The sequence below is a fragment of the Poecilia reticulata genome, linkage group LG15, assembly GCF_000633615.1.
Source record: "Poecilia reticulata strain Guanapo linkage group LG15, Guppy_female_1.0+MT, whole genome shotgun sequence".
In the NCBI taxonomy this organism is placed as follows: Eukaryota; Metazoa; Chordata; class Actinopteri; order Cyprinodontiformes; family Poeciliidae; genus Poecilia; species Poecilia reticulata.
The window spans coordinates 27,699,854-27,721,264 of record NC_024345.1 but is presented as its reverse complement, the minus strand read 5'-3'; the positions used below and the strand labels follow the sequence as shown (position 1 = coordinate 27,721,264).

The 21,411-nt window shown below is 37.8% G+C and overlaps 1 protein-coding gene across 1 annotated transcript in view; it reads right to left on the bottom strand.

The window, feature by feature from the left end:
• Positions 1-3,033: 3,033 nt before the first annotated feature.
• The window catches only part of b3gat2 (beta-1,3-glucuronyltransferase 2 (glucuronosyltransferase S)), a 47,529-nt gene continuing 29,151 nt past the window's right edge, over positions 3,034-21,411 (bottom strand). The window contains exons 3-4 of the mRNA XM_008430359.2: positions 9,021-9,169; positions 3,034-3,465 (exon numbers count right to left, since the gene is read on the bottom strand). Of these exons, the coding sequence (XP_008428581.1) occupies positions 3,379-3,465; positions 9,021-9,169 (236 nt within the window). The 3' untranslated portion in view covers positions 3,034-3,378. The remainder of the gene's footprint in view (positions 3,466-9,020; positions 9,170-21,411) is intronic.

Genomic DNA, 21,411 nt, shown 5'->3' with positions numbered 1-21,411 from the left:
TCACTGCAGGTTCTGTTTGATTATTTAGTGAGCGAATCCTCCTGGACCCGAATACATCAGTGAACATAAGAGCAACTCAGCAGTTCTTTGATATTGATTTTGATTTCCACTTCAAGAACAAAATAAAACATTTGCACTTCTTGGTGCTGCTAATGAAAACATGCTTAAAGGTGACCTGTTATGCTCTAGGTTTGTGGGCGACACAAATTACATTTTTTGCACAAAATCATTCTTAGACAATGAGATTTTAGTCAGTTTTGCCTATGAGCTTTTTTAAGGCGTCTTGTCACTTTAAATTTAAATAATCTGCTGCTGCTGGCCACAACCTGGAACTGAAATGGCTGCAAACAGATTTGCAATTATACAACCGTACAGCTTTATACATCTTTGTGCAAAGATACAGTTTTGTATCTTTGAACATCTTTGATTATGCAAAGAGGAATTCTTCATAAAATAAATAAAGTTATGTTCAACCCTGGCCATCCTCTTCATGAGACTGTTCTAAGAAAACAGGGTATCTTCAGTCAGAGGCTTCTTCAGATTTGTTGTAACAGACAGTTGCAGGGAGATCTTTCCTGCCAACGGCATTTAATAACTCTTTGAAGAAACTGAATTAATGAGCTACAACAACATTTATTTTCCCTTTGGGATCAATAATGTTTTTCTGAATTGAATTGAAAAGCAGAAGTAGAGATTCCCGTTACAGGAAGTGGTTTCTGGATGGTAAATCAACAATAAAACATTTGTCTTTTCCAGCACCAAATGTGGCGGAACTCAGATCGGGGTTGCTAGGTAACGGGCTGACCTTCACTGGGGTTGCTAGGTAACGAGCAGTGCCTGCTGACTTGTGACGTTACAATCCGGAGGTTTTTGAAACGGCTCATTTTCCAAACACACACACACAAAGTAAAAAACAGTAATTTATTTCCAAAAATCGGCTGGGTGTTTTTTAAAATTTTTTATCATTTGGATTCTTTTTAGAACCAAATAGAAATACAAAGACATTCAAAATGTGAATTTTGCGCAATATGTCGCCTTTAAAGTTCATGGCAGCGCAGTAAGAGAGGGACATAGTTTAGACAGTAGCCTCTCGCAGATCTGGTTGAGTTCTGTCCAAACGTTTGTTTCAGAGCCTCTGAAACCGATCACTGTTTGTTTTGATAAGGAGACAAATGAGCTTTTAGTCCGTCCCAGGAGACAGCAGGGTCTTTAGCAGGGTCGTAATCTGTGAGAGAGGTGTGTATCTTGTCGCAGACTAAAACTGCTGGTGCTTTAAAACCTCCAAATGTTGATGTTGCATTTTAACTGCTGAGCCATCCATGGTTCCTCTAGGTGTTTCAGGTTACTTCGTCTGTGATTTTCTAAAAAAAATTAAATGAGTTTGTCGTCAAAATGAGCCATTTTTCTCCTCCACAATCCTTGCTGAAATCACAGACCAGGGGGCTCCAGCTGTGTTGTGGTCCTGGTAACTCAGATCCAGCTGAAACTTTTCTGATATTCAGAACCGGTGCAACTCTGCAGCGTTTCGTCCCCAGTAAGCGATCTCTCTGCCATCTTTATTGTGGTGCTTTTTGTCGTGTGCGGTGCAAGAGAAACAGTTTGCTACGAATAAACCTGGACGACCAACCAGAGGCTGAAAAGAAGGACCTGTATGAAACTCTTGGATGGGTCCTGTCATTATCCATTTCCGCCATGCAATAACTGCTGCACTCTATGTGAACATTACAATAAAATGAAAGTCCTCCAGGTTTATTTGTGGTCTGATTAATATTTCTGGTGCCTAAGTGCAGAGAAACGGTGAATTCTGTGATTAAAAACAAAGATATAGTGGAAGGATCCTGTGTTTATCTCTGTCTGACCTTCAACTCTACTGCCGAATTGTTTGCTCCTTTTTTGTTCTTTCAAATTTAATGAGGTTCAATTTGAATAAAGACTCTGAAATCCTAAACTTTTTACTGTTTTTATTTTTCTTCCTTGTCTTCTCATTTAAGGTTTTCAGTCCTAAAGCAGGAAGTCATTCTCAGCTATTCCAAAACTTCAGGTTTTCTGTTTTTAATCTTACTGTGCTTCATGATTGAAAGAAACTTTTGACCCGAAATGATCATTTGAGTCATTTGATACGAAATCCAGAAGAACAGACATGGATTGGAATAAAAGGAACTCACTTTGAGACGATGGAAATTGGATAAAAATCCCATTTTTACCGTATAAAACTCGGGGATCCTTGGGGCGGCAGCTCATTATTTTGCTTTTATTTATGTAGCGCCTGACCTTGGTACATGTTTACTACCTAAAACTTGAAAACAAATGTTTCTAATTCAAAATTGGGGACCTATTTCTCTTATATTCTTGCAAATCGATGTTATTTTTCACTTTATAGTGAACAGGTGGACAATAATACACAGGACATCTTTCTACAGAAACACATCTGCAGCTGTATTGAATCACTAAATGCAGCAGTTATGTTGCTTTGCAGAAAGGAAACTGGAGAAACTGAATCTACTGGTTTTATAAAACACCTTAAAAACTGAATCTTGATTGTCATGGGTGTAAGTTTTGGTAATCTATGATAGATTTTTGTTTGTTTTTTTTCCTTACATTTGATCTTCTATGTACCTATAATCAAAATATTTTGGGATATTGTGATGATGCAAATTAAATGTCAGAAAAATCATCATGATGTAACTCAGACACAATTTAGCGGCTGTAAAAACTGCAGAAAATAGAAAATGCATAACCAATGAAATTAAAGATAAATGTACGGAACTATTTAACTGCCAGACCTAATTAGATAATTCTGTTAAAACATGCAGAATCTACCAATCCAAAGTAGGTTTGGTGATAATGAAGTTATTTTCCACTTTGTTCATCTGTTAAATAACATAATATTGGATTTATATGTGTGGATATTTTTTGCTGAATTAAAAAAAACTGAGCAAACACCTTCCCAGAGAAGTGATTGCTCATTCTCCTAACAGTGTAGCTGAGCGTGTTTTATTAATATGTGCTTTGAAAACAGACAACAGAGTCACATATTATCCATCTGACCTCTTTATATCGCCGTCCCACAGTTAGTTTGACAACACGATGAATCAAAGTGACACACATGGCACTTCTCAGTTCAGCAGCACAATGTTTCACATTTATACGTTTTGTTGTTACATCAGCAGGATGTGGATGGACGAAAACAAAAAGTCCAGGATGTCGCAGCTCCTTTTAGACGAGTCCAGTTCTCCCAAAAGCAGCATTCAGATGGACGGCAGAGTCATGAATCATGCAGACCCTCAGAGTTTTTGTCCGCTGTGCGGATCGTCTCTGGCCGTTCTGGGCAGAAAGCAGGTTGCTGTCACTCTCTCCAAAGCTGAAGGTGTGAAGGCGTCACACCTCGATGTCCACGGTGTCTTTTTTGAGTTTGGGCTCGTTGGCGAGGTGCGGTTTCTCTGTGCGAGTGTGCCAAACCAGAACCTGCAGGTGGAAGAAAACAAGGTGATGAGAGAGTGTTTTAAGTACCTGGGAACAATGTTGTCACCTTCCTAAGAGTATTTTTTATGGAAAAAAGTGATTTTTGCAACTCCCAAAAATGACCCCTTTTATCTCAAAGATCAATTTATTCACAATTCTGACTTTTTTCTCACAATTCTGACTTTTTTCTCACAATTCTGACTTTTTTCTCAGAATTTATTTTCTGACTGCTTTTCCCAGAATTCTGACTATAATCTTAGAATTCTGACTTTTCAAAATCAGAACTCTTTTTCTCAAAATTCTGGCTTTTCACTTTTCAGAATTCAGATTTTTTTTCTCAGATTTCTGAGTTGTTTTTTTTTGTATTTTTTTTTTTTTCAGAATTCTGACTTTAATCCCACTAGATTAAAATCAGTTTTATGAGGAAAAAGTCAGCGTTTTTTCAATGGCCCTCATCCTCTTCCGTATCTTTGAGAAGATATTGTCACTTCCTGCCTCAGATATCCGACTCACTGACAGACCTTGATGTGGAATAATCCTGCCATGTTGGCCCATGATGAGTGAATGAAAACTTTTGACCAGAACCCAACACACCTCTGATAATAAAGTGTTTTTTGTTTTACATAAATTTCACAGATCTGTCTCTTTGTGTTCAAAGAAACGCTAGAATCTCCTTTTCTCTGTTTTATTAGATCAAAATACAAAAAGGTCCAAATCCCAGAAAACGGCATGTTTCTGTGGAGACAGCATAATGTTAGTATGTTCTTGCAGTTTTATATTTTCCACTCAGAACAAATGTTTTTGAACCAGAGAGACTCTTTCTTTCCCGATGCGATGATGAAACTCCGGATCTGTCAAATAAAGGACGCGCAGCGCAGACTGCATTGTATCAGAGGGAAACAGTCTGACACCTCCTGAAATGGATCAAATCAAAAACTAACCACACTTGTTTGCAACCATTTTCACAGCAATTCATTGGTGAGAAACACAGGAGAGTTTCTGGGTTTCACTCAGCCTGGATTCAAATCTGCAGTTTTTTCTTTCCTAAGCTATAACTAATGAGCCTATAAAAGTGCAGAGATTCACACAGGCGTGATTTATTGCAGGCTGTGGACACTGATGCTGTCTGTTCTGTGGGCTTCTTCAGGTGGAACGTGTCACTTCCTGCTCTCTCTGCTGCTAATTGGCCTGCTTTGCATTTCTAATGAGGCTAATGTAGCAGCTACCAAGGCGCTGATCCAGAGCTGTGGGGGGGGAACGGCGTTTGGGTCGGCACATTCTGCAGTCAGAGCTCGCCTATCTTAACACACACACACACACACACACACACACACACACACACACACACACACACACACACACACACACACACACACACACACACACTTCCTTCTCCATTCATCACATTCACTTTTCCTCTCCTGGCTTTGCTCTCATTCTTCCTCTTCTATCTTTTTCTTCCACCTTCAGGCAACATGGAGACAAAAAGCTTGGTGGTTTTTTTATTCTGCAGAGAGAGGTCACTATTTTTACTTCCCATCAAAGGGGGATTTTGTAGGAAAAACATTTTCCGTTCAAGATGACATGCGTTCTGGTAAATTGAACTTCCAGCTTCAATTTTACTCTGAACAACTTCTGTGAAAAACTATTTAAATTAGTTCCCACATTCCTCCTGTTTTTACTGGTTTCTCCCCACATTTAAATGCTTCAGTTTATCACCAAAGAAAATCTGAGTAAAACTAAAAGTGGTTTGATAAAGGGCCTAACAGGGCCGGCCCAAGCCTTCATGGGGCTTCGTTTGCTTATGCCTTGGGCCGGCCTTGTGATCTAATCTAACTTGGACCTATATTAAAAATAATAAATTCTCCCTAACATTATGTTCTACTTTCAACTCATTTGGCGTAGTTTTAGCTTCACTTAGTTCAAATTCTGTTCAAAAATAAGAAAAAAAAAGAATTTTGAGACTGTTTGCTGTCTAATTATTAATCAGCTAATCTAGAAAAATTGCAGATTAACACTACACTGTATTGATGTTATCTTAAGCGGAAAGGCCTGAAGTTAATTGTCAGAATAAGTGATAATTTAACCTATAATCATCGGTTTCAACCCTTGTTTTAATGTCGCCGATCACTTAATAGATTGTCAGAATAATTGATGGGTTGACAGAAATAAGTGATAATTTAACCTATAATTGTTGGTCTCAGCCCTTGCTTTAATGTTGTTGATCACTTAATTACTTGACTCATCAGAATAATCGATCAATCGTCAGAATAATCGATTAATCATCAGAATAAGTGATCATTTCACCTATAATCGTTAGTCTCAGCCCTTGTTTTAAAGCTGTGTGATCCCTGCTGATTCCAACATCTTCAGTCTCAGTTACAGTGGAGTAAAATGTCCCCTGACATTGACCACATCTAATCCGTAATTTGGAAGAGCACTCAAGCTGTTTTGCGGATCAGAACGTCCAGACCCGACCAGCTCCTGGCCACAGATCCATTTAGCTCCACCAGTGGAATGAAAATGAGGCTTAGCAGCAAACTGAGACACCGACAGGAGGACAGACTCGCATGGCAGCAGAACTTCTCTTCCTCTTTTCTTTTCACCCTTTCTTTATCTCCTTCCTCTCCATCCCTGCTCAGACTTCTGCACCTCTCCATCTCCTCTCCGTCCTGTGGGATCATCTGTCTCCATCTGTTCCTGCCTGCCCCCCTCCTTTCTTGGCCTGTCACTGCTGTCTGTTGCCATTACTGTCCCGCTCTAACTACATCGCGGCTCTTGTCAGCCGTCTCCCGGACACAGACCCGGCCGTCAGATGAGCATCACTGCCCGACAGCGTCAAGGTCGGGCTCAAGCCTCTGTGATCGGAACCCAGGTAGCTCAGAGCTAACGCGTTGTAGACGCAGGTAGCAGCGCCGTGTTACTGGAGTCACACAGTTTAAAACGCTAAAAACGACTTCAGAGAAACAACTGAGAAACGCTGAAGAACCAAAACCTTTTTGTAGCCGAGGAAGTTTCCTGGAACTGCTTTGACGTTTCTGTTTATTAAATAATGAAACTCGTTTGCTTTCATTTCCGTTTGCTGGACGTTTAATGCTTTTATGTGAAAACTTTTAGATTCAATTCAGAAATTATTCAGGCATCAAAAAGGCCAGTAAGTTCAAGAGATTCAGGCCCAAATCAGTAAACATAAAACTTTGGCAAGGTTCCGCCCGTCCAATGAATTCTTGTTAGAATATTAATTAATATTTAATTGTATTTTACTGATTAATTATAGAATCACATAGCTCATTTTAACAGCAGGATGATGTTTTTAAAGTGTAAAGACACTAAAAACAGAATTAGTTCAATTTATCTGTTATTTAGTCTAGATCAGGATTCACTATCAGTGTCTCTGGACCTCTGAATAAATAATAATAGCAGGTGTTACCTTACATGTATACACAAATGACGTCGTGCTGTTTTCTCTGTGATCTGATGAATGCATCCCTCCTGTGTGCTAATGACTCGTTGTGTTATTAGCCTGTATTAGACTCAGCAGTATGGCTGATGCTTTCAGCAGCCAGCTGGAAACGATGATCCAGCAGCTCCGGGGGTCTTTATTCTATCCCCAGCAGGAAACGTTTACTGGTAACCACCCAGGAAATTGCAGAGTGTCCTGCTCGCGTACGGCGAACCAGGAAATTTTGATTTTCCGTTTTGTGATTGGTGGTGAAAAGGGCTGCCTCCTGTAGGTTGTGGAAGGACAGGTGCTGGTAAAGGAGGATGGAGACAGAAACAAGGTGATGAACCCTTTTCCTCTCTTAAAACAGCAAACCCTGCACATTTAGTTCTCTTTTGGCAGTGAACTCGTCTCCCTGAATGGGTGATTAGCTACTGTACTTAACTTTGACAAAGTTTTTACATACAACCTGTGAAATATCAAGTCCTCCACCTTCTGCTTCTTGAGCTACTACTATACTTGAGCTACTGATTAAAAACAACCAATCAGAGACAGGAGGCGGGCCTTAGCGCTGTCAATCAAGTTTGACACGGCATTGTAGATGTACAGCATCTGGCTGTAATTTCCCTTTAAAGGAGTAAGGTTGTGTGAAAATGTTAGCTTTTTCTTGGAGTTTGAAGTAAGACTTTGAGTAAACAATGAAATATCCTGAGAAATCCAGCATTTTCTTTAATCTCCCAGCATCAGCACACATTTGGAGCAGCAGCAGGCAGCCATCACGTTTGGCTCATTTGTTGCTTGAAAGAAAAAAAAAAAAAGCCATAATGGGATCCATTTCTCACAAACAGTCCTGTAAGTCAGTTCTGTGATGGCTGTCAAGAGGATGAGTGGCCTTATAAAGCCAAGTGCCAACAGGGCCTGTGGTGACTTCAGATGAACTGCATCGATCCGAGCTGTCTGAGCGCACAACAAGAATTGATGGAGCCACAGTGCCATTTCTGTCCAATTCAGCCGCTGTGGGTCTATGTTTAGATTGTGCCAGTAGCTCATAGCATGACTCACGCTGTCAATAGTGAGGAGAGATGCCCAGTGGTTGGTTACCGCTGCCATTATTATGACTGCGCCTTCGTAAGTGCCAACAGCGCACAGAAACATGTTAAACCTGGAGGTTTGGCAGTGACACACGTTTTTTTTTTGTTTTTTTAAAAAAGATGATCAGATTGCGGACTCATTTAATGCAAAGAGAGTTGGAAAAGTTCAAGCAAAAACCTGTTCTGATTGCGCTTTTGCACGGAATGCTCTGCTAGCGTCACATCAGCTCAGATGAAATCACAAACGATCCGTCTGGACAGTTATTCAAGAATCCAGCAGCGGTAATAATAACCGATGCTGCAGGTGAAAAGAGAGACTTCTGCAAACGCATGTTACCAGTGATTACTACAGTAATAAATCATTCATAAATCATTGATTATTCTGACAATTAATTGATTAATCGGATAAAAAAAAATTGACACATCTTGCCGATTTTTTATGTAACCACCAAAGGTTATTTTATATATTAGAAATACACAAAAATACAAATAAACAATTCCAGATCTTTTTCTAAATAAGAAAAAAAACATTTTATTGTCTAAAATACAATAACAACATTCCTTTAGTGAATATTTGTAGCAATTTTCTAACATGTGAAAAGGTGAGACCTTTATGCTCAACTCGACTTCAATACAATGTAGAGCTGATCTGTTAATTATTATTTTTTTGGATTACAAAATGTACTTAGTACATTTTTTTGAGTTTTCATACTGCACTTAACGATTAATTGATAACTAAATTAGCTGATTACCCAAATGAATCACGATTAATCCAATTAATTGTTTTAGTCCCATGTGTTACATATAAATATTCTCCAAATTCAATGTAAAAAGCTTAACGATGATCCATAAATTACTAACGTTCATTTTTTCTTATCTGGAAGAAAGTTTGCCTCAACATTTTTCCAATATTAAACGGAAAAAGGCTTCTTGACTAAAATCCGTGAGGATTCCTGACCTGCATTAACGCCCGAAATCCAAAACCGCTTTTAAAGTCCGTTGCCGTGGAAACAGAGGTTACTGACCCGTGTGCAGTTGTTCGCCTTGGGCTCCAGCTCGGAAACCTTGGTGATCTGCTTCAGGAAGTCCGACTCCTGCATCCCCGGCTGGGAGCCCCGCCTCTTGAAGAGCGCCCGCGGGTTGGCCAGGATCACCTGGAGGTTCACCGAGAAGCCTGAGGAAGAGCGAGGAGGTCAGCCATCTTGGATTAAAGGAACTTCACCGGCCCGTCAGGATCACAGCAGAAAACCATGTTCATTAATGTTCCTACGGGAAATTCAGTTACAGCGAGGCGTCGGCCGTCCTCCTGTGATAATTGTGGTTTAGATGAGACGGGGTCAAAGGGGACGATGAAGCGGCGACTGCAGGGAGCAGAAACCACTGGGGAGAAATCACCAGCAGGGGTACAATTGAAGGCAGAGGAATAAATTAGATTGTGAGATTAGAGTCATAATTAAAGGAAACAGACTGAGGAAAAAAGACACATTTTTTTCCACCTCTTCTGGGTGTCCAACGTGTGGCCTGGGGGCCACATGTGGCCCGCGGACGGATTTTCTGTGGCCCCCAACTACATCTCAAAAGTGACATTTTGTTTTTATTTGAGGCAAAGTTATTATAAACACATTAAAAAAAAGTTCTTGTAACTGAACATTTTTGAAACGTCAGAAAGTGTTGGTGTTTATTTATTTAAAAAAGTCGTTTGACTTTTCGTAAAAATGGAAAATGTAAAATTATTTTGCAGTATCTAACCTTTTTTGGAGCTCATTTGACCATTTTTCCTGCGTGGCAATAGCTTTTGACACCATGTTTTGACACAAATTCACTCGCCCTTCACACATCAGATGTGTCGGCTGACCTCAAGGCCAGAAGTTATAATTTCACATGTGCTGGTTCTCTTTCACATTTAGCTTACAGACTTTAAGGCTGCGCTGTTCACTGAGATGTTTCAGTAGATTTTTTTCACTTAATTCCTCCTGTAACAAACTGTAACAAGCTGTATGCTCTGTTATATTTTGTTGTTTTGGACCATGAACATAGATTGTGCTATAAGGTACAACTATGTGCCTGGAAAATACATGATACTGCCCCTTTAAATAACCTTTGACTTATTTCGTAAATCTGTTAAAGAGTTCACTGTTTTCCAAATGACGTTACAGTTACCAGATTTCAGATCAGCATGATGTGGAGCATCTATCATAGATATAGAGCCAATAAATCTGACTGTGCAAAACTGTCCTTTATGTGAACTAAAACCCCCAAAATTAATATTTCCAACACCTTGATGAACCAAAGAATGAAGGGAAAAAGAGTCTCTGATACCAGCATGGTGTACCTAATAAAGCGGCCGGTGATACAAAGACGTCTCAGACTTTCAGTTTAATAACATTTTCAAATTATTAGACTTTCAGGTCATCTTGTCTGCTGATTGTTTATAACGTTGCTAAATCAGCTCAACTGGATTTTGTTTTTTTTTTGTCTAAATAAACACACCAGCTTGTATAAAGTGAAAGGATGTTTGATATCCAGATGCTCGAGGAAGAGGAAAACCACAGAGATGGTGAAATAAAAGAGAGATGGTGAAATATAAGGTGAGATGAAGGCAGATGATCCACTGTTAACCCTAAACTGAACAGCAGGGGGAAAAAAAAATACGATTTCATTTTGAGTGCCTGAGAAGAATTAGTTGTGTTTTATAGGGAGGGAAAGCGATTGAATCAGAAGGAGTTTGTGCGAAACGCATCATAAGATGTAAACAGAAGCATCGGTTGTTTACAGTGAAACCCCAGAGGACCGTCTGTAAACAAAGCTAAGCCGCCGACCACCTGCTGAGTTTTAAAGAAAGGCTTTTAATGTTCACTTCTGATGAACAGAAAAAGGACGGATCAGATGAAAGTTAGCCGCATTGAAATACTAATTAAGATTAATACAATGAAGAGATGCAACATAGCAAAGAATAAATAAATAGAGGATAAGATCTTATTATTAGGTATTATTTGTTCTGGCATATATTTTGATTTATTTATCTACTTACTTTCTCTCTCTGTTTTCCACTTCTACCCAAAATATGTGAGTATTTAATAATAATGCAAATCATAAAAAGACTAAAGTAGATTCCAACTCACATGTTAAACAATTTAATTGTTTTTGTTGTGACACCATGTGTTTATTAAAATATATTCATTAAAATGTACACCTTTTATAAAATGTACACATTTTAATATATGCATTAAAATTGATGCATTTTGCTTGCTTTGCTTTTATTTCTTGTTTATTTTATTTTTGTTGCTTTTGTTCATTTTCTTATCCAGTTATTTATTTTGTAGATCAATACCTCTCTTTTCAAATTTAATTTAATTCAAAAATACTTTATCAATCCCAAAGGGAAATGTTGTTTTAACTCATTAATTTAGATTCTTCAAAGAATTATTGAATATTGTGATGGCTGTTTTTATTAGTTTCATTTTTCTTCTGCATGTTTCAGTATGTTTTCATGTTTTTTTTTTATTAGTCGATAGTGTTTATTTTACTAACTAGTCAATAAAAATAAAGAAAAAAGATATAACAGGATTTTATTGGTCAAGTTCTAGTAAATTATTGGTAAAAGTGTATTTTCTGCAATCAGAAAATACTGAATTGTTCTGGTTAAGGTAAATAATTTATTCAGCTCCATATTTCCAGCAGAGCGTGGCTGTCAAAGCTTCTGGTTCAGAGCATTACTACTGCTACGGCCTATTTGTAATAATAATAATAATAATAATAATAATAATAATAATACATGTTATTTGTAGCCGCCTTTCTGGACATCCAAGGTCACCTTGATGTAAAAACAAGCAAATTATAAAATATATGCCGGTAATAAACCCTAAGAGTGAAATTACTAGTTACTAAGTTCTACCTTTTCTGACCAAACTTGGTGTCTTTTCTTGTTGTAATTTTACAATATTATAAATGTAAAGTTTGTCAAAATTTGTTCGTTTGTTGTTTGGATTTATTTTGTTTGGTCAGCAAATTGTTTCTCCAGACATTTATTGGTGTTTGAAGTTCTGTTACGCTGCTCTTGGCAGTTGGTGGTTACCATAGCAACCAGCAACTGACGGCTCCGCCCCCTTTTTTGTTGTTGCCATCGGTAACTGTGGTGTGTATTAGAATCAGCTCTGTATATTCTTGACAAGTATTACATTTTTAACATATGTTTTAGACAAATTTGATAATATACAGTGTTTCACGAGTAATTTTGCTACGTTTTGTATATATTTTAAACTATTTTAGCTACGTTTACAAATTTGAACTGCTGCTAACTGCTGCTAACTGCTCACAGGGAGATATTGCTTAGTAGTTTGGGATTATTTATTTTATTTTATTAATGTGCTGAAGTTTCTGGTTTGAAATTAACCACCTACTTGATTTCCTGTTTGTTAGAATAAATACAGGGAACCTGAATGTGAAGTCAACCTACTGGACCTGAGACAAACAAAGAAGGGCTACATGTATACAAATCTAAACTTGTGTAACACTCACAGAGTTATTAGGCCATGCTGGTGTCAGGGTTATTACTGCTCTGGGTGTGATACTGCAGGTTTGTCACAGAGATATACGATGCAGCTTAGGTGGAGCAAACAGATATGGGAGCAATTACAAGATAAACATCTTCTCACCTGGAAGCAACTGCGGTGAAACAGATCACTGCTAATCTGAAACCAGCGAGCAAATAAGATGCTGAAGCACATATTACTCCGACCCGAAGAACCAGAAACACATTAGCCTTTTCGCAGATCGGTATTTAAAACTCTACGTAAAACATTTTTTTATTCCTTTGCCTTTAACGCACTTTGAGACTTTTTCTCTCTTAAGTCTGTTTTAGCATTTTATTTATTTTATTGTTGCCTTTTTTCTTTAGTTCTTTCCATATTTTGACACATTTTGTACAGCACTTTGTCATGACTGCTATTTTAAAGAGCTTTACAAACAAAGTAGTAGTAGTTAGTATAGTTTTACATACACATGCAGCTCTGGAAAAAATTAAGACGCCACTTAAAATGATCAGTTTCTCTGATTTTACTTTTTTATAGGTTTATGTTTAAGTAAAATAAACATTGTTCTTTTATTCTATGAACTACTGACAACATGTCTCTGAAATGCCAAGAAAAATTTAGTATTTATTTACAGAAAATGAGAAATGGTAAAGATAACGGAAAAGCAGTGCTTGTTTTTAGTGTTTGACTATTAAAAATAGACAGTAAGCATTTTTAGATGGGGATTAAATATAAATCCAACCCCTTTCACTTTCATGATCCTAAATAAACCAGGTGCTTTTACAGAGTCCATTTGTCTGTAATTGAAATTCAGTATCAAACCTTCTGGGATCCAAATTTCAGATGCAGAAATTGGGTGGTAACAAGTGGTTGGGTGCTGCGAAAATGTGGAGATTTTCTTTGCAGTTTGCCACAAAACAAAGTTTAAGGACAATATAAGGACTTTAGAACTGGGGTGATATTTTTCTAGATTTAGTGAAAAGTTCTGGATCATCTGCATTTGTTAGATTTTGTAGGAAGGCCTGCTGCAGTAATCAATGTGACTAAAGAAAAACGCATTTTTTAAAGATTTTTTAAGATCTTGTTGGGACTCTAAATGTTCTTCAGGTGATAAAAGGCCGACTTTGTAACTGTCTTTATGTGTTTTTGAAGGTTCATGTCTGAGTCCATCACTACGCCCCGGATCTCAGGGTTGATCATTAGTTTCTAGCTATAATAACTGAAGCTGTGTTGAATCTAGATTGTTCCTCTTTTGGTATAAAAAATATTTACTTTGGTTTGTTTCTGTTCAGATGAAGGAAGTTCTGGCGCGTCCACAAATTGATTTATTCTGTTCATCTGCTCAGTGTGTGAAACTTATCTTACTGCTTATAATAATTTACACTAGTGGGAGCAAGTTGATGCTACAAAACAAACTACATAAGGGAGAAGAGTAGACGATGATCTGGAAAAAATCATACGACCCATCATCCTGAAAATGTCATTCCAACATTTCCCAACAGGAACAGAGAAGCTTGTCATGAATGGAGATAAATGCAACACTGATAGGAGCTGCAAAAGACAGGTTTGGATCAAAGCTCATTAATGTTTTAAATAATGTTGCAGGGCTCAGAAACTGATGTTATCAGGCTGTATTACAGTAAAGAATATTCTCCCTCCATTCTGATTATTAGCTGTATGACAGTAAAGAATAGGAAGAAATTTCACGTGGCGAATTCACAAAAAGATGAACTCACCACGCTTTCCAGATTTATAAATGATCGCAGTTATGCTCTATAATGTATTACTTTGTCAGATTCCAGTAAAAATATACATTGTGTAAAAACATTGAATGATTATGAATACCACTTCATCTTAAAGAGTACATGTATGTTGAAGATGAATGAACACACGAGGTGATTGCCGAGGTAATAATATTTCCTGGCACATCCTCACAGGCTTTGCTGGTTGATCTCAACTTGATTGCTGTGTAACCCGACGCCTAAGGCCTCAGTGCAGCACAAATCTCACTGTTATCCTCTTTATTTACATGCACAGCAGCAGCCAGTCTTCATTTCTGTCTCCTCTCTACCTCCTTAATGTTATTGAGCTTTGATAAGTTTTTAGTTCAGAAGCTGATACAAAAAACAAGAGTTAATCTACTCAGCGTGACATGTTCAACTGCTGATTTTAAAGGAGAAGTTTGTATTTTGCAGGTTTTTGTACTTCCATTTGTGTCTCTATTGCTTCTAAAAACAGAACAACCGCTTAAAAAAAACCCACCCAGGAATTTTTTGGCAACAAGTTGATATTTTTTGGTGTCTGGAAAATGAGCCATTTCAAAAACTCTCAGAATGTAACGCCACAAATTAGCAGGCACTGCCCGTTACCTAGTAACCACAGGGAAGGCAGCCCGTTACCTAGCAACCAAAGCTAAATTCCGCCCATCACCTAGCAACCCAAGCTGAGTTCCAGCACATTTGGCTAGCTGGTTTAGCCACTGTACAATGGCAGCTGGAAACGTTTTGTTTTGTTTTCTAGAAACCACCTGCTGCATTCTTGTTGGTTGTGCAGGAGGCTCTATTTATGTTTTTCAAAGATGTACAGTTGTATAATTGCGCATCTGTTTGTAGCCATTTTTACGTGCGAATGTAAATGTCAAGTAGAGGGCGTGAACAGCAGCAGTTTATTTGAATTTAAAGTGACAACAGGCCCTAACACAGCTTACAGGCAGAACTGAGCAGACTGAAATCCCATTATCTAAGAATGAGTTTGTGTTAAAAATGTAATGAACATGTTTTGTTTTGCCTGAAGACCGATTCTAACATGTCCAATGAAGCATAATAGGTCACCTTTAAAGATGCTCTTCAAGCATAACCTGTGTGATGGTGTCATTCAACACAACAGCGATTCCATTCCTGCAGTTCAGGAAAATCTTCCAACACAATCCGAGGAACGGACGGTAACTGGATCCATTTTTGGTATTTTTGTTTTTGAAACAGCGACAATAGCAGCAGGAAATCCCTGGAGAAAAATGTCATGTGCCAACCATCAGTGTGACTGACAAGCAACAACAGAGATGCAAAAAAAGAAAAGCACACAAAAACAAATCTCCATGGAAACCATGCAAATATCACCAGCTAAAACAAAATCAAGCAGAAAAACAAAACCAGAGTTCAGAAAAACTCACCACACTGATCCCCCTGTGACCAGCTGTTAAAAACTGAACATGGTGCTTGACTGGCAGCATTCAACATTCATATTATGTACAAACTGCAATACAATCAGCATTAAGAAATGAAGAAAGAAAGTAATTGAAGAAGTAAAGAGCACATTCTAAACACAATGTGAGCTGGAATAATATAATAAGACAGACCAAAAATAAAATAGTCTAATTTTGTTACTGTACCATTATGTTCCAATCATTTCATTGATCAATGTGTAACATGTCCTCTTTTAAAAAATAGTTTTTTATTGCTTTTTTTGGAGTGCATTTTGAAGATTTCCTCATTAGGTAAACATTTAGTTCTTTTTACATACTTGTCAGCAAAATAGACCTTATTATCTGTTTGCTTTACCTGAAGTATTTATATCAACCAAACTGTCTGTTTCTCAGCATCTATACTCCAAAAAATAAAGTAATTTAAGTGTGAATAGTTGCTTCATTAGCCATGCTTTAAGTATGATTCGAAAGTTCTGATGTCCCTTTTATTACTTGAAATTTGTTTTTTTTAAAGCATGCCTAGTTTCTTACCAATATAGCTATATGTTAAGCTAGTTAGCTTAAAAAGTAGCTATGAAATTTAGTTAGAAAAATTGTTAGTTTTACTGGTTTTTACTTAAAAGTAAACATAGAAATATAATTTGTAAGAAAAACAGTGATTGTAGTAATAGTGAACTGTTTTGTCATTTTAGCAATATATAGCTGGCTATATATAAATATGGGTAAAAATAATTGTGCTTTTGCTTAAACTTGCATTGCAAAATTATTTTTGGATCAGAGAATGCTTACAGAATCCTCCTTTTTCTTTTTATTTCCTCATCTTTTCAAAATAAAGTCTGTAAACTTGCTCTTAATATATATAATGGTTGCAATATTTATCCATCTTTTTCTTTTTATCTATTTATTTTCTATCTCACCCCAACACCAGGCAATGGCTGGAGACCGACTCTGACAATAGGCTACCCATTTTCCTAAAAATACAGCAATTTTGTGCTGACATTATAATACTGGCTATCAAGGCAAATAGAAAGATAAATTATCATGATGAAACTGAGAGGTAGCACTGTCTAAAGCAACTGAGGATAAATGGAGCAAAATAGAAAGAAACCATCAGAGTATGGAATTGGTAAAATACTTTCCATTTCTAGAAAAACAAACATTAACACAACAAAGTGCATCTAAAAGGTGGATTTAATCATTTGTTTGGACATAAATGACAACCTGCTGTTTTAAGCAGCAGGAATCAATCACATCTGCACAATCTGACTTAAATTCACCTGGTGAAGCTGAATGAAGCTCATTTAGGCCAAACGTTTCCTGATGTAAGAAAATCAGGTGAGAAGTTAAAGGCTTTTAGCAACAGCACTGACAGAGGACAGGGATGGAGACGTCTCATCGCCCCACTAGAGCTTTTTTTAAACAAAAATGACCTGATTCAGGCAGGACTGACCTTGCTGGCAGCGGATCCTATCCCACCGAACGACAACAACGTGTTTGCTGTCCTGAATCTCTGTGAAGCTTTCTGTCTGATATGTAGTGCCATACAGCCGTGACTCAGGACAGACAAATACAACCTGAAATGTTCTGCAGGATTTAACAAGTACCAGAACAACAAGGTTAAGGATTTTCTCCCAACACTGTTGCTTTTCTGAGAAGTTCAATATTTTTTTGTGTAAATGAAACACCTTCAGGAAACAGCAGAAAAGATGTTAGCTTGAAAGTGGAAGCAGCTGGAAATAAACAAAATCCCAAACTAATGCATGTTTTGATTTATCTCACCCTAAAATCGAAAGGCCTCAAACTGTGAACAACAAAACATAAATATACACATTAGGATGTGAGGTTTTGACCCATGCATGTTGTTTTTCTGCTAAGTTCTCCTCCCACTCTGATAACAGTTTGCTCTCTGCTCCTGCCGTCTCGCCATCGCAGCATCAGGATATAAACACTGGGGTTACTCAGGGTTAAACACTTTCATGTCCCCATCCCTGAAAGCACTCCCAAGGCACAAGTAGCACTTCAACGAAGGTACAAGCCTCTCTGTGCTGCCGTGCGTGTTCCTGCACGAAACCTGCGCTTTGTTTTTACTCCGTCTTCACACACACGTTTGTCTCCAGCAGTAAAACAAGCTCTTATTTAACTGCATGCTTTCTGCATATTCATGTATGCATCCTCCTCTTGTCTCAATTCAAGCGACTGCAGGTGTGTATTAGCGTCTCTTCTGCCGTGTGCGTGTGTGTGTGCACAATCAGAGAAACCCACACAGACTGAGGTGAATAGTACTCCACACCGTAATTGTGCAGGCTCCATTGTGTCTGGATAAATGAGACAGAGCAGTGGATGGGAGGCTTTAGTGGTCTGCTAACAATGCAGCGTTGTATAACACAATGCTATTAAGACACGGACTGGCACTCGCTGAGGGCTCTGCAGACACCCCATTGTAAATCCAATGAATAATAATTTAGGAGTGAATAAAGTTTGGGCTGTTTGCTCTTCTCAGACGTCGTCGTCTTTGCAAAATTTAAATAAAAGAAAAAAAGAAGGGAAAGACAAACATCTTAACGCATCCGCAGCAGTAAATCCTTGCGTAGCAAATTGACTATGTAATTACACAAAGCAGTGCAAAATAAAGGGGCATAATTACGGTGCACATTGTGAGGTTAGGGACGATTTAAAAGAAAATGGAGGGATAAGAACTGCTAGCGTGGTAGCATGCAGTTGGGTAAGAAAACACAGAAAAACACACCAAAGCTGCTTGAATCCACCACTGCTGCTCTGTCATGTTCCTTTCTTTTCAGCTCTAGTTTTTCTAACCATCCACTGCTCCCCCCCAAAAAAAGCCCATAGTGAGGAGAAATAACGAGAGGCGACGGACGCTGCGCTGTTATTTGGTCAGTGTGATGAATTACATTCTCCCAGGCCGGAGAGATGCTGATTGGATTTTTACAAAGGAGGTGCAAACAGGTTGATGGATCCACGTCTTCATCTTTTTGTGAATTCATCTTTTCGTTTGGTCGTCGGCACTGTCAGTTAAGTTTTTTTAAAAACTGTGCGCAACGTCTGGTCCAGCTACTCATTATTCGGGAGTTTGATTAGATTCTTATGTCGAAAGCAAGAAAATTAACTACTGTTTTATTTAATTCATCTCACTGATTAGTAGATAAACGAAATTGTACAGTTTTTTTAGTCATAAATGTACTTTTTACTTGTTTGATGCCACTTAAAAAAAGAATGGTTACATCCTTAAATCTGTCCAAAACACTTTTAATAACAATTTTAAAGGCATCTACGTATAAAAGGAACAACAAAAAGTGTCTGTTCCCAGAACTCAGAGAGATTGGCCAGATGCCCGTCTTAAACACAAACCACAACCAATCAGTCCATTAAAGATACTTCTGATCTTAGCAGATTTACTTTTCTTTATTCCAGTCTCTCCACCGCTACGAACAAAATCAAAGATCTATCAAAGGACGGCAGGTACATGTGACGGCATATTAGGGCCATTGTAAAAAAGAGTGACTTTCCACAAAAAAATCAAATATTTTCAGAATAATCTCAGGAAATTTTCCAGAAAAAAAAATCACAGAAGTTTCGGAGCTGCAAAAGTCAACATTTTTCAAGACAAAATGTCAGAAATGTTGAGATAAATTCCAGAAAAATTCTAGAAGAAACTTGGAAATTTCTCAGTTTCAAAGGTTGAAAACGCTGGAATTTTAAAACTCAGAAAATTTCCAATTGTGGAATGTTTTCGACTTCTGAAACTCAGAAAGTTCCCAGTTTGAGTTTTTTCTTGCAAATGTTGTACTTCTGAATCTCAGAAATGTCTGAGTTTCAATCCTGTAGGTCTGTGCAGCGAGCTGAAGCTTTGATTTGGAAAGCAGCAGTGCAGAAAACAAAAAAAGGACCAAAATAATTCCTGAAATGTGTGCAAACCTGATGACAAAATTTGCTGGAGGATCAAATGCATCTGCTAAACTTTAGAACCAGCCCTTCCTGAATATATTTTAAACTACAAATTCAGATTTGATTCTTTAAGATTATTCAAAAACTCACATATTTTTCCAACCGTTTCAGTGTTTGATGAGATATTTTTAAACGCTGAAGCAAGGGACATGATCAGGTGATGGATTTTTCACAATCAGTTATCCTGAAACTGTTTACTCTGTCGCTTATCAGCACCGTTTTATTAAGTGAGGCTCTTGAATCCCGTCTAGTGATTTATCAGAGGAATAAACTATGAAGCAAAGACGCGCAGCAGCTCCTCTGTGGAGGAGTAACAGTTGGAACATTTAATTGGAAAGATCAGATCTCATTTTATGGTAAATTAATCCATGAAAAAAAAAAAAAACCCAGCAGCTCAATAGAAAGCAGCGTGATTCGTGTGGACATGCTAGGAAGGAGAGAGCACAACTCAGTATCTGTTTTTCCCCAGCTGGCAGCAAACAAATCCAAAATATTCAATCTGATTTCAGCTGTTCAATCGACGAGTCCTGAGAACTTGAAAAAGAAAGAATGGTTTTATTTTCAATAAAGGACTAGAAAGTTAAAATGCAGAAACTGGCTTGTTTCTAAATTATCTATCACATTTTATAACATGTTCAGGTGTCTATGATCAGTATGATCAGCTCTGTAGAAACAAGAGTTTCCTGCTCTAGAGCAACTGTGACCTATTATGCTTCCTTGAAGAGGTTAGGATAGGTCTACCAAACATGTTTGTTACATTGCTAGCACCAAATAATTCTTAGATAATGAGATTTTAGTCTCCTCAGTTCTTCCTATGAGCTGCTTGAAGGCCTCCTGCTGATGGCCACAACCCCCAAATCAACGCTTACACTCAGGTGTGAAAATGGCTACAAACAAATGCAAAATTGTATAGCCGTGCATCTTTGAAAAGCATGAGTAGAGCCTCCTGCCCAACCAATAAGAATGAACGTTTGACATACAATCATGAAGCCCTTTTATCCAAAAGGCTCCTGAATGACACAAGCCAACAACTTCTGGGTTCTGCACCTGAATAAAAGGATGTAGAAGTGCATGCCTGGATCGCTCTTCTGCTTTTGTTTCTTATATTTAGTAAAATAGTCATAGCATTAAATTGTCTGCAAAAATTAATAAAAATAAATATAATAAGTCACAGACTGTTCCTAGCATTTTGCAATGATTAATACATGAATAATATTAATGAATTAATAGTAATTAAAAATAATAGTGGATAAAAGGCACCACAGCAGGTATGGAAAACCACAAAAGCAAAAATTGTAATCATATACAAATCTATTATCTATATCTATTTATCTCTTAAATAATAAAAAGTATAACGTTTTATTTAAGTATTTATGTCAGCTTGAGTCATGCAGATCTGATCTGATCATTTCCATAGCAACGATAAGAAGCAAGGCGCCAGAAGTCCAGTGAGCTCACTGATGAGGGCATAGATGACATTATGACATCACAGTAGATCAAAGAAGTTCTAATGCATGAATGTTGGAATCTCTAAGCATCAGTCAGGATCCAGACACTTGTAGGAGTTTCAGATTTGTGTAGAGTAACAATGTTTAGTTTTGCGACAGCGCTTGTTCCCCTGATATTCCCGGTTGGTTGGGGCATCGGACATGCCGTGACAACTGGGATGAAGAAAGTGTGCGATCGTTTTTTTCCAGGGAAGGATTCCAGTGAAGAAAA